We start from the raw sequence: 17,166 nt of genomic DNA on the forward strand, positions 1-17,166 counted from the left end.
TTGGAGCAGTGTGGCACTGGAGGCAAATTGCTGCCATGGATAAAGGGAGTGGGAGAAGACAGACAGTACTAATCAATGGACACTGCTCATCGTGGACTAATGTTATTAGTGGAGTCCCTCAGGGTTCAGTGTTGGGTCCATTGTTGTTTTCTGTATTTATAAATGATATTGATGATGGTATAACAAGCTTAATGTCCAAGTTGGCAGACGATACAAAGGTTGGCAGGCTTGTTAACGACACTAATGACAGTACGCTGCTGCAACAGGATCTAGAAAAGTTAAGTAGATGGGCTGAGAGGCGGCAAATGAAGTACTTTCCAAATGTAAAGTACTACATATGGGAAGCAGTAACCCCAGAGGGACGTATCAACTCTGTGGTACTACACTCACAGCGGTAGAGAATGAAAAGGACCTGGGGGTAATTGTGTAGGCAGATATGAAGTTTTCTGAACAGTGCAGACGGTCTGCAAGAGTAGCTCATGTTGTCTTGTCAATGATATACAGGAATTTTTCTAGCAGGGATAAGGAGGTGATTATCCCCTTGTATAAGGCAATGGTCAGGCCACACTTTGAGTACTGTATACAGGTCTGGAGGCTTCATTTTAAAAAGGATGTAGAGCTGCTGGAATGAGTATGGAGAAGAGCAACAAGATTAGTGAATGGAGCAAAGGGTTGCTCTTACGAAGAAAGGCTTAAGTTTTGCAAATTACAGTGTCTGGGGACTAGGCACCAGCGAGGTGATCTGATAGAGGTGTATAAAGTTTTGAATGGTTTGAGTATGCTCAATGCTTATGGGATTCTTCCTCTTGCTCAAAATAATCACCTGAGAAGGCATAAATTCAAACTGAGGAAAGACAGATGTAGGATATATGTGCGGAAATTTGCCTTTAGCCAGCGGGTAGTTGGTTGGTGGAATAGACTTCCATCCCTTGTTGTGGAAGTTGATAGCCAAAATAAATTTAAGGCTCAGCTGGACAGGTATTTCGAACAAACGGAGGGGTGAAGTGGAAGTATTTTTTTTTTTTTTTTTTTTGGCTGATGCTGCATAAGCTTGCTTTCTTGCATCATATGCCTCTACTAATGCTAATAAATCTGGAGAATTGCCAACTATGCAAGGTAATGCTAAATTCCTTTGAAATAATAAAAAAAAAGTTAATTATGGTAGGTAGTGAGGTATGTATTCCAGGCATGATAGCAAATAATTGAATTTCACAATTTAATAAAAAAAAAAGAAAGAAAAATAAACAAGGAGCAAAACTTTTACGCACAAATCAACAACATTTTGTTTTTGTGCATACATCATATTATATGCGCATTCATTCCTCCAATTAGCACACAGCAGCAAACTTAAATTCCAGTGCTTCATCTGCAATATACAGCACACAGATAGCCTACAAGACATGCACAGGATAAAAAAAAAAAAAAAAAAAAAAAGTAACGTGATTTTAAAGAAAATTTGGGAAGACTTGACAAATCTTTCTAAAACTGCCCAAATATAAAATATTTCTTGAAAATACATCCATTGAGAGTTGAGTTATTACATTTATATGCATAGATAGACAGGCATTTCACCACTAAGTAAAGTCAGTGGCATAGCTACCATGTAGGCAGGATGGCAATTGCCTGTGGGTCCAGGCATCTTTGGCTGTCTCCTGTTTTTGCAATTTTCATTAAGTAGAGGCCCGAACATGTTCTTTGCCTCTGGGCCAGAAAAAGGGAAGCTACGCTACTGAGTAAAGCCAAAACTTTATAAACATGCAGGGTAGAGAGAACTATAGATTTTTGCTTGAAAGAAAATACTGTATTTTCAGCTAAAAATCAATTTTTGATTCCCAGTAATGAAAAGTAAACTGTATGTTAACTTTTCAATATTGGGAATCTAAAATTAAGCAAACACACTAAGATCTTCAACAGTTTAATTAAAGTTATTAATGCTCTTAAAACAGTAAGGAAGGATAGTAAGTAACTCTTACTATCCTTCTTCTACTTCAAATATTTGTAAAATATATGAATTAGCACTTTATACTCACCCAATGTACGTTGAGTCTCTAACTAAAGAAGAATTATAAGTACATCTAGCAGCCTGAAAGATGAATAAAATAACCTTGTTTCTTTATCGGATTAAAATTTAATGTGCATTAAGAAAAATCCTGAAAATTCAATTTGGAATGATAAATAATGTGATGAACATATTTAATTTTATTTTTTATTTTTTCCTAGCTTTCACCCTTGCATCTATTGCCACTACTAATACACATCACATACTAATAAACATTACATTTTAATAATGTGATGTTTATTAGTAGTGGCAAAAGATGCAAGGGTGAAAGCTAGGAAAAAAAAAAAAATAAAAATAAAGAAATATATATATATATATATATATAGAGCAATACCTCGCTTAACCCGGCTTCAAACAGCATGGGTTTCATTATAACATGGTTTTCAATTATATTTAAGTCAAATTTACTGTGCATATTAAAGCTCATTCAATAGTCTACACACATATATGCTGCTTTTTCTTAGCCTAGGTACGAGTACATATATACTGCGGTGACAGCTCTATTGTCTCACATGCACATGTGCCAATAGCTCCCCTCAGGCAGTCAGCGACATGCAACAGTGTTCAGTATTCTTAATTTCATCCTGACTAGATGACGTGATAGCTTTTCAAACTTTTGATTTCACAATTTATTTTTTACCTCTTTAAATATGATCGAAAATATATCTGCAATTTGGTTAGAAATCACTTCCAACAACATGCATTCTGTTTGGCACCATGTTTTGCCACATTTGGAAAATGATTTCACTGGTTTTGAATCACAAGTTCAGACAATTGCTGAAGACACTATGAAGATTGGTAAAGACTTGGGATTTGAAACTTTGGACACTGCCGATGTATGTGACTGCATTGACTTACATGCAAATGACTTAGATCGTGCAACTCTCCTTGAAATTGACGAGCAAACTGCATAATCAATTTTATAGCGAAACCTTAATTTGCCTGTTAGTTGCCTGTTAATTGCTGAGCAAATTGCATATGAAGAAGAGAAAAAAAATTCTGAAGTGGATAACACTTAAGTGGCACTAAAAGAATTTTCAACAGAAGAATTTGGAGAAAGTTTTTTTTTTTGGGGGGGGGGGGTTGACATGGCCTGCTAGACGATTATGAATGGAGATCTGAATGTTAAACGTAGCATCAAAATACAGCAAATTTTACAAGATGGGATTCGATGCTGCAAAGACTTGTACACCGAGAAAAAAGAAGACACTACTTCACCAGACTTCATCATTGAAATAAAATAAACAATAAAGCTTTTTTCTCAACTCTTATGATGTTACCTTTTCATTAATAAAATTTGTGCAATATTTTTTATTTCAAATCCTTTTAATTGGCTATCAAGTGCAAATTGTTTATAGATTTATTATAATTTGTTTATAGACTGTTTCTCTGGTATGCATTCAATTAAAACCCATTATAATTATACTTCATTCAGCACAGTTTCACATAACACGGAACAGTTTCGGTGCCAATTATCAGTGCTATGCAGGGTATTGCTATATACATATACAGTGTATGCCATTTACTGTGATCAAGGATAATGTTATCACTTTTTATGAAGTCCCAATCAAATGTATACTAATACATATAAAATCAATTGTAATCAGTGTTTTAATTTTTATTATCACTTTGTTGCATTACCTGTGGTTTATATATATGCAGTAGAAGCAATTATGCAAGGTACAGATTTTTTTCTTGAACTCTGACATGTGTGTCTAGTAACCAGTGTTGGCTCATTCATGGTTGTCAGTGTCATTGCTCAGTGAAGGCAACTACTGTATCTATACTCCTATGAATATAACTTTTTTTATAGTAGAACATCAACCCTTTTATAATTCTTGATTTTAATATTTTTCTTTATTTGTTTTTAATAGTTTGTACGGATTTATGAAGGGAATAGTACGACAGTTTCATCTTTCATGTTCTACAGGTTTTTTAATAACCTGTTGATCTACAGGACTTTTGCTAGCAGTTAGATGTTTGTTTGTTATTTGGTTTTTAGGAGCTTTAGCAACTAAGGCCATATTGCTCCAGGATATACGGTGGTCATTCCCTGACCTTTCTGCATCTTCCATATTTGGTGGTGACGGGCTCAAACCCCGGTCTAATCAAGAAGCATGTGCTATGCACTGCTGCTCCTTCCCACCTGGCTACGGAGGCGCCGAAGAAATTGTTGAATGAGTGCCAAGCATGCCAGGGCACTGTCATGATGCAAGTGCCAATTCTCCAAAGACCACTTTTCTGGCCATACATAAAACTATTTTGTAGTATTCCTGGTTAGCTATTTGCCCATGCATGAAAAATTTATAATAAACAATGAGCAGTAAGTCAAAAAACACAATGTTCATGATCTTCACATTTCAATGAGACTTCCTTGATTTTTAGACCTTCAAGAAGAGAGAACTTCAATAAAGAGGACCAGACCTTTCTTCTTAGGTGATAGCCATATAACTTCAATTGGAAATCAGTAATGATGGAAGACACAAAGAATGGGCCAGGAGCAGCAAACTGAAAAAGATTCTTAGAAGCAAGATCTTGGCAGTGTTGGTGATCATCGGTGAGGATGAAAATAAGAAATATGATAGAAACAAGGCACATTCCCAAAGTTTGAATTAAAATGAATACATATGACCCATGAGAAATACTAGTTTCACTATGAACTTGAAAGATGGTTAAACGTCAATCACTTCTTATTAGATAATGCAACAGAAGTCAGACTGATCACGAACAGAGATTGTGGTCTTGTCTAGAAATCTGATTGTCATTGAAGATGTGCATAAGAAATGTAGACTCTTTTTTTGTGAGAAATAAGACAGGACTGGGTTTTAAAAGGATTCAAGTAAACTTAAGTTTCCTTTGTCCCACTGGAGTATTACATGGAGATCACCATTTAAGGAATTCATAGTGGAGATTCAACAAGTTAAAGTAACGTGTGCAGAAGGTGGAATGTAGGTGCTGTTATCAGAAAAACTCTGAATAGCGTTTCCAATCAGCAGAAAAATGTTAATATAAAACAGGAAAATTTTCCATTAAATTCGTTCAATGATGAGTAATGTTAACCAATATATAACTAGTGGATAGGCACTTATGGAATTCAAATTGGCAATCAATAATCACATGGAAGGTTTTGAGATAGTTCAAGAGTTGGCAATTAATAGATTTCTCCATTATTTTGGAAGGATTAACAGTAGCCGCAGGCAGAGCCGAAAGTGATTCTTGTACTGCTTCTATTGTAATGAGCAGCAGCCTAGAGAGCAAGTTTCTAGGGATTTCAAAGCTGCTGGGAGTCACAGACTACAAGATTAACAGTAACTGCTGGCAGAGGTGCAAGTGATTCTAGCACTGCTTCTATTAGATTGAAGGGCATGGTGCTGGGGTTTTCAGGGTCTGGTGGGAGTCATCATGGAACAAATAAATACATGGGCTACGTTAGGGTAACTAAGAATAAGAACAGGTACATGTATACTTGTATGTACACCAATCCTAGGAGAAAAGTAAATAAATTTGATGAATTTGAAGTGCTGGTCAAGATAACAAAGGCAGATATTGTTGGGATATTAGAGACATGGTGTCACACTGATATAAGAAGTACAGAATTGGAATTTGGGAATACAATGTGTACAATAAGGATAGACAGGATAGGAAGGGAGGAGGGATTATGCTGTTAGTTAAGAAAAACATAAAATCTAAGGAAGTGCATCCAGTTGATATAGATGGTGAGTACAATGTTGAGTCTGTTTGGTGTGACTTAACACTTGGAAAGGGAAAATGAGAGCAGGAGAATGTTACAGGCCTAATGACTTTGATGAGTACAATGAACGATTGTGCAGAGAAATGGTGGGCCGGTAAATCAGATTGTCTTGCAATGGGGGATTTTAACTTTCCAGATATTGACTGGAACTTGTGGATTGGTCACTAATGCACTTGCAAGACTTTTGTAGATTTATTGGAGGATTGTTTTCTATAGCAACATGTTCAAGGGGCAACCAGAGGGGGTAATACTCGATCTGATTATCAGTAGCGATTCTTAATGCATTAAGAATTTGCAGATAAAGGAACCACAGGGTGACAGTGATCACAGTATGCTGAAGTGGGAATTACTCACAGCATAACGATATGGGATTTACTTGTTGTTATTTGGTTTTGAGGAGCATTAGCAACTAAGGCCATCTTGCTCAGGGTATATGCGGTGGTCATTTCCTGACCTTTCCGCATCCTCCGTATTTGGTGGTCACGGGCTCGAACCCCGGTCTGATCAAGAAGCATGTGCTATGCGCTGCTGCTCCTGCCCACCTGGCTACGGAGGCGCCTTGCGATTTACTTAAAGATGTAACTACAATCAATGGTAAAGGGAATGGTTTTTGTTTTTGTAAAGATGACTACAGTGGTCTCAGATTGTTTTTAAATACTATACTATGGGATCAACTGATGATGTTACCAACAGCAAATTCTAAATGGGAAGCATTCAAGGAAGTGGTCTTGGAGGCTACTGGTCTTTTTGTTCCAACCGAGAAATGCTGTTCTAGGTTTAGGCCCGAATAGATGTCAGATGAACTAATGAGACTTGTGTCAGAGAATAAAAATGCGTGGGATGCATATAAATTGGCAGGTGACACAGAAGCCTAAGGCAGTTATAAGCTAGTCTGTAATCAAGTCACAAAGGAGGTTAGGCAAGCAAAGGCTGATTACGAGAAATCATTGGCAAAGGATGCAAAGCAAAACAACAGAGACTTATTTATATAAGCTCTAGAAAGAAGGAGATGAATCAGATTGATCCACTTGATATCGATGGTTCGACTGTTGATGATCCTGCTCAGATAGCTGACAAATTAAATGAATAGTTTGCATCTACATTCACACATGAGGAATTCTGTAAGGAAGGGGAGAATAGAAGTTTTCTAAACTCTAACAGGGAGCTAAACGATTTTGTAATAACAAGAGTAAAGTGGAGGAGAAATTGTTGAAGTTAAACATAAAAAAGCACCTAGGATGAATGGAATCTATCCAGTTATATTGAAGGAGGCAGCGAGGGAAGTAAGCAAATCCTTAGCCATAATTATGTGGCGCACTATGGCCATAATTGCCAATGTGCCTAATAAATCTCTAAACCAACAACAACCATAATTATGAAAGCATCCTTAGATACAGGGGAGGTCCCCATGGACTGGAGATGTGCAAATGTATTCCCAATTCACAAAGGGGGTTGAAAGGGTGACATAAATAATTATAGAGTTGTTATTTTAACTTCTGTTCGGGGGAAAATAATGGAGTCACTTGTTAAAGAAGTGATGCAGGATCACCTAGACAAGACTGTAGTAATAGTCCAGACACAGCAGGTTTGTTAAAGGGAAGTCTTGTCTGACCAATTTGATTGGATACTATGATGTGGTCACAAAGGAACTGGATGCAAAAAGTAATTTTAATATCATATAGTTGGATTTCAGGAAAGCTTTTGATACGGTTGCATATTTGCATTTGAAACTGCTGTACAAATTGGAGCAGTATGGCATTAAGGGCAAGTTGCTGGAATGGATTAAGGGATGGCTGAGTGGGAGATGGCAGAGAGTGGCAATAAATGGACACTGCTCTATGTGAACTAATGTTATGAGTGGAGTCTTGAAAGGGTTCAGTGATGGGTTCAACGTTGTTTTGTGTAGTTATCAATAATATCGATGAAGGTATATCAAATCCAAGTTTGCAGATGATACAAAGGTTGGAAGGGTTGTTAATGACAGTAAAGACAGTTTATTACTGCAACAGGGTCTAGAAAAGTTAGGCAAATTGGCTGAGAAGTGGCACTGCATATGGGTTGCAGTAATTGAAGAAAAACAATATGCGGTGGTCATTCCCTGATCTTTCTGCATTCTCCATATTTGGTGGCTCACGGGCTCGAACCCCGGTCTAATCAAGAAGCGTGTGCTACGCACTGCTGCTCCTGCCCACCGGGTACGGAGGTGCCACCAGACGAATAAGAAAGGTGAAAAAGGAGACACAGAATAGGGGCAAGCTCAGAAGAACAGGCATTGAGAACAAAGTGGAGAAATTCCAACAAGATCTGTAACTTTCTTGGCATCAAGACTTCAGAATTCTAACATCCTCCTGTCACAAGATGCATTGAGTGGAGTGAACTAGGTATGACTGGAGGTGGCTTACCAAGATCATCAATACAAGAATTAGAAGAAAAATAGGATGCTGGAAAATAAGTAAGCTTTGGTTTAACCGAGGGTGCAATAGAACCATCATGTTGTAACAGATTTGGGAGTATGCATGTAACAGAATTTGCAGCCAACAGTTTTGAAAAGAGACCAGAAACCTGGATAACTGCTTGAACATGGCTGACATTTTCTATTCTTAACCTTGAAAATCGAGATTGGATTGATTAACAATTGTTGCTAAATTTTAGTGTAAGCAAAAAATGAAGCTGGAGATTTGGATGGAATCCATATCAAACATGCTACATTTTTATCTTGAACAGCGTTAGTACATTTATTGGAAAACCAAGGTTTCGATAAAGGAGATGATTTTTAGTGTGTAATGCAAAGTAAAGGATTTCATTTCTACAAGAATAATTCCAATGAGATAATCTGAAGCTTAAAATATAATCCAACCTCAATAAAAAGTAATACACATCATGCAAATCAATCCATTTTGCACTCCCATAATGCCAAATGACACAGGGCTGAAAGTGGCCACAAACGAGATTTTTGATTTTGATTTGAGTGTTCTTGGTGCAAGAGCTACTGTGGCTAAAATGCACCCGAAGGGGTTCACATCTGGGAGTATGGACTTGGCACACCTGGGGTCCTGAGCTGGATATCATCATTCTTCTCTTTCCTGGTGATGCCCTTCTACTTCTGAGTCTCTCTTTCTCTCTTTCCCGCTGGTGCAGCAAAAGCCTCCGGCTTCCTTGCACCTTATGGCTAATGATCATAAACGGAAATTCTGTTCATGTTTATATTTTGTTGAGAATGATTTCCAAGGGTCACAGGATTGATTATAGAAGTTTATTTTCTTGAGCAACTGAAAAACATCTGTTATATTTTTCCTGTCTTTCATTATGGTTTTGAGAGTGAGGGAGTGATGCTTGGTTATTAACTCTTTAAAGCAGTTTTGGAATTCGGCTGCAAAAGCTAGACAAGTAATTAGTACATGTTCTACTCTTTATTGTGTGTGGTAGGTAGGACATAGAGGAGAATCCTCTCCTGGCAAGAGATGACAGTGGCTGAAATGAGCGTGTCCATTCTTAACCTTGCAAGTAACACTTCGTCATGTCTGTTTTGTTGTATACTGGATTTCCATGGTTGGAGTAAATTTTAATTTGGTGAAATTTGTTATTGGTTAGAACTTGCCATTGCTGGTGCCAGTGATGTGTCCTGCTGTGATAAATAACTTGTTTGTAATCTGAGAAAGGAATGTATTTGGGTGCAGATGTGCTGCTGTTGGCTTCTTTAGCAGCTCTGTCTGCTTGTTCGTTGCCATATATTCCGACATGACTTGGGATCCAGGAAAGTCTAATGTTATGACCTTGTTCAATGAGCATTGATACTCAGCATTGGATTTGTTACTGGAGTGGATGTTTATTAGAATTGACATTTTGTATAGCTATCATGGAGCTAAGGGAGTCTGAAAATGATGCTGTTCTGAGAGCTTGAAAGTTCTGCAGTATAAATGCTGCAATCTTTTGAGAGTCTTTGGGCCAATGTGATATCTGAAGAATAAACTGCTGCTCCCATTTGAGATTCGGTTTTTGAACCATCTATATATAGGATGCAGTGATCCAAAAATTTACTTGTAAGCAGCATGCAGATGTTGATAGTTTATACGAGGGAGAGCTTGTTTGCTCCAGAACTGGATAGGAGAAGTCGCGTGTAGGCTGTTTGATTATTCATGGTGGCATAAACTGCTTTGTCAGTGGAGTAATCAAATCTAGATTAAGATCTCTACTGTGGAGGAGATTTTTTAATTTCATGCTTGCAGGTTTATTGATTCTTTTTTGTTGTCGATAATGTTGTTCCCATTCTGATATAAAATGAGTTTTCTGTAGGTGTGACCTGGTAGGGATTTTATTTTAGCTCCATAAGAAAGTAATTGATTATGTCTTCTAATTTATAAGAGGTTCTTGGGCCTCAGCATACAGGCGAGGTAATGGGGCGAGGTACAGAAAACTCCATAGTTCTGTGGATCTGATAGGTCTTTTCTCTGTTTTGGAACGCTAGTATTATTGTGTGGGCCATTTGTCTAGAAAAGAATTTTTGAGGTATATCTTGTTGAATAGATCTAACGGCCAATTGGGGTTGTTCATCTAACTGTTGTATCATTGCATAATGTATTTCATCAGGGCCAACTGCACTGTGTTTTGCCTGTAGCAGAGTTTGTTTCAGTTCTGCTACTGTGAGCAGCAAGTTGTATAATCTGCAGTGTTTATTTTTTCTGCCTCATTTTTTGTAATTTTCGAAAGCAGTTGAGTATGACCAATTGGCAAAATTTTTACCAAGCGCATTGACAATATCTAAGTGCATTTTACCAAGCGCATTGAAAATATTTCCTCCCCATTGGAAAGGGCAGTTGGTCACAACTGCCCTTTCCAATGGGGAGGGATTTATTTGAGAATTGTTTGTCATCTTTCTGATCTATTTCCAGATAAGCATAGTTGGTGCGGTACTGATTATAATAGATGCAAATTTCATCCAAGTCGCTTTTTTGCTAATTTTTTTTAACTTTCTTGACCTTAGCTCTGGCTCTCTTCTATTGTATCAGATTGTCCATTGTTGGAGTTTTACAAAAAAGATTCCAAGCTCTATTCTTCCCTTTCCAAAACTCTATTCTCCCTTTTTCAGTTTCCTGGCACTCTTTGTACCACCATGGTTTTGGATATATTCTAATGTTAGCAGATATTTTAGGTATTGCCTTTCCCACTGTTTGCAGAATGTTATCTGCGATATAAGCCACCGATCCTTGTACTGTTTCTTGTTTAACAATGTTGTGGTCTAACTTGGCTAGTAGTGTCCTGAATGTTTTCCAATCTGCATCGTATATTTTCCATCTGGGGTGCCCACTGGATTGGCAAGGGGTTTTCTTCGTGATTTTCAAAATAACGAGATAGTGGTCACTGCTTAATGGATTCTTGTGCAAGCTCCATTGTGCCATCGGGAACAGTGTTGGGGAACTGATTAATAAGTCTATTTTAGAACTGCTGTTTGATGGAAGGTGGAAATACGTGTGTGTATTCATCATTCAAAATCATCAGGTTGTTCCCAACTATTAATTTTTCAATTTGCTTATCCTTGTGGTCTATTCTGGGATCGCCTCATAGTGGATGATGCCCATTTAGGTCACCTAAAATGCAAAAAGGAGATGGTAGTTCAGCAATCAGCTCTTCAAAATCTTTGACTGGGGGTAGATATACTGATGTTATGATAATATTTAAACCTATTGCTAGATGGGCTGCGACTGCTTATAATGGTGTGTTCAAAGGTATTGCTTGGGAAAGCACATGCCTGTTAACTAATATTGCAACTACTTCTCGCATTGTTCTATCTGATATGCAATCCTTTCTACATGTGGTATAATTTTTGATTGTACTGTTGTTTTAAATAGGTTTCTTGTAGGCACATACTTAGTGGATAGTACTGGATAATGAGGTCTATAATATCATTAATATTTGAGCAAAAACCTCGACAGTTCCACTAGATAATCATGTCTGTCATTCAGGGTTGGATGGTCACTTGGATTGTTTCCTTGGGGCTGTTTTCGTCATTTTTTGAAAAATAGGGTCTACAGTATCCATTTCTTCAACGAAAATTTTATGAACTTGTTCCTCTCCATGGTTTCTCGATGGCAGAATATATGTCCATTTGTTCTGCCATCTTTTTCCCTGTACTACCTATCCTTTCTTTGTTTATTTTTCTTCTTACACTTTCTGCATTATCTGGTGGGAAAGATAATGGCGTATTGATCATTTTTTCTTGATATTTTTGTGATGGAGATGGTTTGTAAAACTCACTAACCCATTCTGAGATGGATTCTCCTGGGGGAATTGTAATGTCTGTTTGTGTGTCACAACATTTTGAATTAGGCAGTTTCATTTCCAGAGTCTTTTTGATTGTAGTAATCTGTGCATAAGAAGGCTTGTTTGCAATGTTTATTGCAATCACCTTTTTAGCTTCTTAATATGAACTCCATTTTCTGCTTTGCATTTTTGTATTCTTTTTTCTTTCTTACAAATTTCACACTCTTGAGTATGTTCCTCTTTACAATTTACGCATTTATGGCTTCCAGCTGTGCAAATAGAAGTGGCATGTTCTTGAGAACGTGTGGTTGCACACGTTAATTTTCCTCTACATACTGTCTGTGAGTGACCAAACTTATGACAGTAGAAATAGCGGAGAGGATTTGGGATATATGGTCTTATATTGCAGTGTAGGTATCCTGCTTTTACTGATCTGGGTGGCTTCAGTGTGTTAAAAATGAGTAACACTGATGACTCCTTGTTCCTGAAGCTCAATTTGAATTTCCCCTTTGGGGACATTTAGAAGGTCCCACTCCGTAACACCTTTTGAGGTATTTATTGTATTGTGTGAGAATACCATTACTGGTATTGCTGCAAAGGGTGTCATTTATAACAATCTTTTGGAGTGTTTAGCATTGGCTGTTTCTACCAAAATATCACTTGATATTTTGATTTTTTGGTAGCCCGACATAACTATCAAGAGTCTTTTGTATGAGAAAGGGTGCCAATTGGCCTACCACTTTCTCAGTATTTGAATGTATAATGATATATGTTGGAGAATTTAAAGTTTTAATGTCCGTTGATAATCTCTTTGTGGAGACAGATTCATTTCTATTGCCTTTTACAGCTGCTTTAGAAGTATCTTCGAAAGAACTAGATTCCTCATATCTTGGATCAGTTCTATTTGGGTACATTGACCCTGTGAATTCCTGGGTATTGGAGTACGTTCGTTCCATTTCGGCCTAAGAAGCGAGAGCTTTTCCCCCCACCAAGTTACCAGCCCCGGCATGTAGAAGCAGTGACACCCTGTGAACAAGTCCTAGGCAGTTAGTAATTAATAAATATACAAGAAAAGAAAAGGAAAAGAGAAGGTTACTTTCCTTCTTGATCTAGTAAAGTTTCTTTCTTTACTATAGATTATATAATTGTGTGTTAATGAAGACTTTATAAGAAAACGATTCATATTTCGAGAAAGAGTGCTATTTCAGTGCAAAGTTGCTTGATCACAGAATAGCTTGGCAGATGGGCCTCACAAAAGAGATGCTCCACTGGAAAAGTGACAATCACCAAGTTGCAAGATAAAGGACCACTAATATTCACTGTGTAGTTTGAAAGACTGAGTGTGAAGTTTGGTTATAAAAGATCAAGAGTGTGGTGGTTTGGTTAGAATTGTCTAATCTGGTAGATAATATGTGCAATGTCATTAATAACTGCAAAAGAATCAGCATCTTGACCAGCTGAAGTTATGAATATTAAATCAGAAAGAAAAATTACCACTTTGTTGGAATGGTTAGCATAGAGAAAGCAGACTTTCATAGAAAAGAAGTAAAAAAAAGTACAGTGATTGAGAATGACGGAGACAATAAATGAATTTGACAGAATAATGTGATGAAGTGATTCTAACCCAGAGGAGTTGCCAGACAAGGAATACCAGAGCAAGGATATGCATAAGTACCACCTTTATATCAAAAGAAACCACAGTGATTAATTAGGTAGATTTTCTGACAAATTTCATCAAAAATGTAAGAGGCTTGGCAAATAACAGGTGGAACTGAATGGACATCATTGAGATTGTAACTGACACCCCAATGCATATATGAAATGACTGAATGGTTAAAAAAACAGGAACCGAAATATATATATATATATATATAAATATATATATATATAAAAAATATATATATATATTTTTTTTTTTTAATTTTGTCAAACATTCATATAAATAATGATAAATAAATAAAAATTATGATAATTAAAATTACAATATATATAAATTATAGAAATTTGGTGAAGTCCAGGCGGTCTGTGACAGTGAAATCCTTTTCTTGTACCTTTACGACGGCAAGACTGTAAGTAATCCTGGGTATAACCTCCATGCACAAGCACACGGTGGGTCACTACGCAGGTGTGAACCAACGTAAGCAAGGGTCGAGGTGTGGCTCTCACACCACATGGAGGAATGCCACCCCCTCTATGTTCCCAGTCAATACTAGGTGGTAGATAACTCTCATCAACTGGTGCAATACCACAACTCTGCTTATTGGAGGCTTGAAGTGGTGGAACCCATGTTTAGTCTCTAGAACTAAGTTCTGATCTACCCTTCCCCATCTCTTCCATCATGCAGCATGACTGATGACTTTTGAAGTCATGATGAACATCATGGCGAGATCCAATCTCCCTTACATTTCGAGGGTACAGCTCTAAAATGGTGTTCGCAAGCCGGCCACTAGTTAGTACACCGGACCGAACCTATTGGTAACTCTTTAGGAGGTTTCCAGATCAGTTGGTGTATAATCTTGCTACCTCTACTCTGCCATATAGTGACTGGAGGGAGTCTGAGTAGTGTGTACGTGGGGGGGGGGCATTGTCAAGGCCACGTTATGTCAAGGATCTGGGTATATTCTTACCATGTGTACGCCATATCCAAAAATTTCATTACTTCATACAGCATGTCCCCCCCCCCCACTTTTTTTTACTATTGAATACACCATGAATTGTCAAACTAATAGAGTAAGCTTATCTGCGAAAAGATCTAAACCTCCCAAACACTTCCTAGTTCATTTCACAAATATATGTGTTCTCAATTCTAATCTCAACGACATCCATTTCCACTTGCAGTCTGCCAAACCCCATGTACTTTTTCTGACAGAATCTCAGTTATTGGTTGATTCAACTACTGCTCATCTCAATTGCCCAAATTTTTTGCTGTATGATTCCTGCCGCCTCAAAGGTGGTATTTGTGAATATGTCCGTTCCGACATTCCCTGTCAGAGACTTGGTAATTTGGAATCTCCTCTTTTCGATCTTCTCTGGTTTAAAATCTCTCTACCTCATTGTGTCAAATTCATCTGTTGTCTCTACCGTTCTCCCAACTCCACTAATCACTTGGAGCTCTTTGACTTCCTCTCATTGCAACTTGACTTTCTCCAGTCAAACTTTCCTAACAGTGAGGTAATTTATCTTGGTGATTTAAATGTTCACAACTCCAGCTGGCTTCCGTTTTGTAGTCACACAGACCCAGCTGGTCGTGATACTGAGGCTTTTCCAATTACTAATGACCTTGCACTGATTGTTCATTTACCTACAAGAATACCGGACAATCCTAACCATACAGCCAACACGCTTGATCTTTTTCTCACAAACAACCCTTCTAAGCACATGGTCGAAGTGAGTGGTCACCTCAGATCACAACTTGGTGATTGTCTCTTCTCCAATGGAGCCTTTATATCATGGCTATTCCCATCCTCATGTTGTTTGGCTTTACAAGAATGTAAAATGGGATGACCTGTGAGATTTCTTTTCCTTGGTTGGATTACTATTTCAAAACTTCTGATGTGAACATTTGTTCAGATGGCGTCAGTGAAATTATTCTTGTAGGAATGGAATCCTTTATTCCACACTCCACTTCAAAATCTCATCCTTTATCTAAACATTGGTTTTCCAATAAATGGGGTTAGGCTTTCCAAGAGAAGAACGGTGCAAAGCATTCTGACAGATTTCATCATTGGGTTTGTTCCCAATTATTCAACTTCATTTTCTGCCTACACCAAAGCTCGCAACAATTGTAAAGCTGTTATTAATCAGCCCAAACTAGGTTATGAACAGGCTAAGAGTAGAAAACTTTCTTCTTCCCGTAATGGTAACCGAGCATTCTGGTCTCTTGCCAAAGCTGTTGGCAGCTCCCACTTCGGCCAAGGATAAAGCTGACCTGTTAGCACCCCATTTTTCTTCCAACTCACGTATTAATGATCTTGGTAAAACACCTTCCACCATTCCAAGATGTTCTATTCAATGCCTCCTGTGGTCTTCTGTCAAAAGGATGTCAGAAGGATTTTGACGAATCTTGATGCTAATAAAGCTCTAGATCCTGATGGTATTTCTTCACTTGTTCTCAAAACCTGTGCTCCTGAACTTACTCCTGTTCTTTGACACTTTTTTTCACGTTCTTATTCCAAAGGTGTTTTTCCTTCTGTTGTTGTTTGTTATTTAGTATTTTAGGACCATTAGCAACTGAGGCCATATTGCTCTGGTGATATGCGAAGGTCATTCCTAATGACCTTTCCGCATCCTCCGTATTTGGTGATCACGGGCTCAAATCCCGGTCTAATCAAGAAACGTGTGCTATGCACTTCTGCTCCTGCCCATCTGGCTACAGAGGTGCCTGTTTTTCCTTCTGCTTGGAAATTTGATAATATCCAGCCAGTTCCTAACAAGGTTGACACATTCCTCCCATCCAACTATCGTCCCATTGCAATTACTTCTACTCTTTCTAAACTAAGAGAGAAATCAATTAACCACCAACTCGTAAACTACCTAGAAACCTTCCGTCTTATCAACGATCACCAGTATGGATTCAGTCAGTTTCGATCCACTGGTGATATTCTGGTTTATGTTACTCATTTATGGACAAATTCAATGGAAAAGTTTGGTGAAGCACAAGCAGTTGCTCTTGACATCTCAAAGGCTTTTCATCATGTTTGGCATAAAGGTCTTCTAAACAAGCTTCCATCTTATGGTTTGCCAATTGTTTTTTGTAATTGGTTTCCAGTTTTCTCTCTGATCGCTCACCGAAGGTAGATGGCTCTCTGTCTTCTAACTTCTCCACTAATGCTGGTGTCTCCCAAGGCTCAGTTCTTTCCCCCACTCTTTTCCTCTTGTATATTAATGACCTTCTTCCATTGACTGGAAATCCTATCCATAGTTTTGTTGATGATAGCACATTGCATTCCACTTTCCATTTTGAGAAACCTTGCCTTGAGAAACCTCAATCAGCTTCAACTTCTCGAATATCCGCTACCAATTCCTTAAATGCCAAACTCCAAGTAATTCTCCAGTGGGGCAAAGACAACGTAGTTGATTTCAATCTTTCTAAAATTCA

General features: G+C 37.9%; 1 protein-coding gene across 3 annotated transcripts in view; it reads right to left on the reverse strand.

Moving 5' to 3' along the window:
* The window catches only part of LOC150086985 (peptidyl-glycine alpha-amidating monooxygenase B-like), a 627,331-nt gene that overhangs the window by 297,803 nt on the left and 312,362 nt on the right, over positions 1-17,166 (reverse strand). For all 3 annotated transcript variants that reach the window (XM_090372880.1, XM_090372878.1, XM_090372879.1), the window contains one exon: positions 2,031-2,083. In XM_090372880.1, coding sequence (XP_090229006.1) covers positions 2,031-2,083 — 53 coding nt within the window. The remainder of the gene's footprint in view (positions 1-2,030; positions 2,084-17,166) is intronic.

This window comes from Mastigoproctus giganteus, chromosome 4, assembly GCF_048544385.1.
Source record: "Mastigoproctus giganteus isolate SK-2022 chromosome 4, ASM4854438v1, whole genome shotgun sequence".
In the NCBI taxonomy this organism is placed as follows: domain Eukaryota; kingdom Metazoa; phylum Arthropoda; class Arachnida; order Uropygi; family Thelyphonidae; genus Mastigoproctus; species Mastigoproctus giganteus.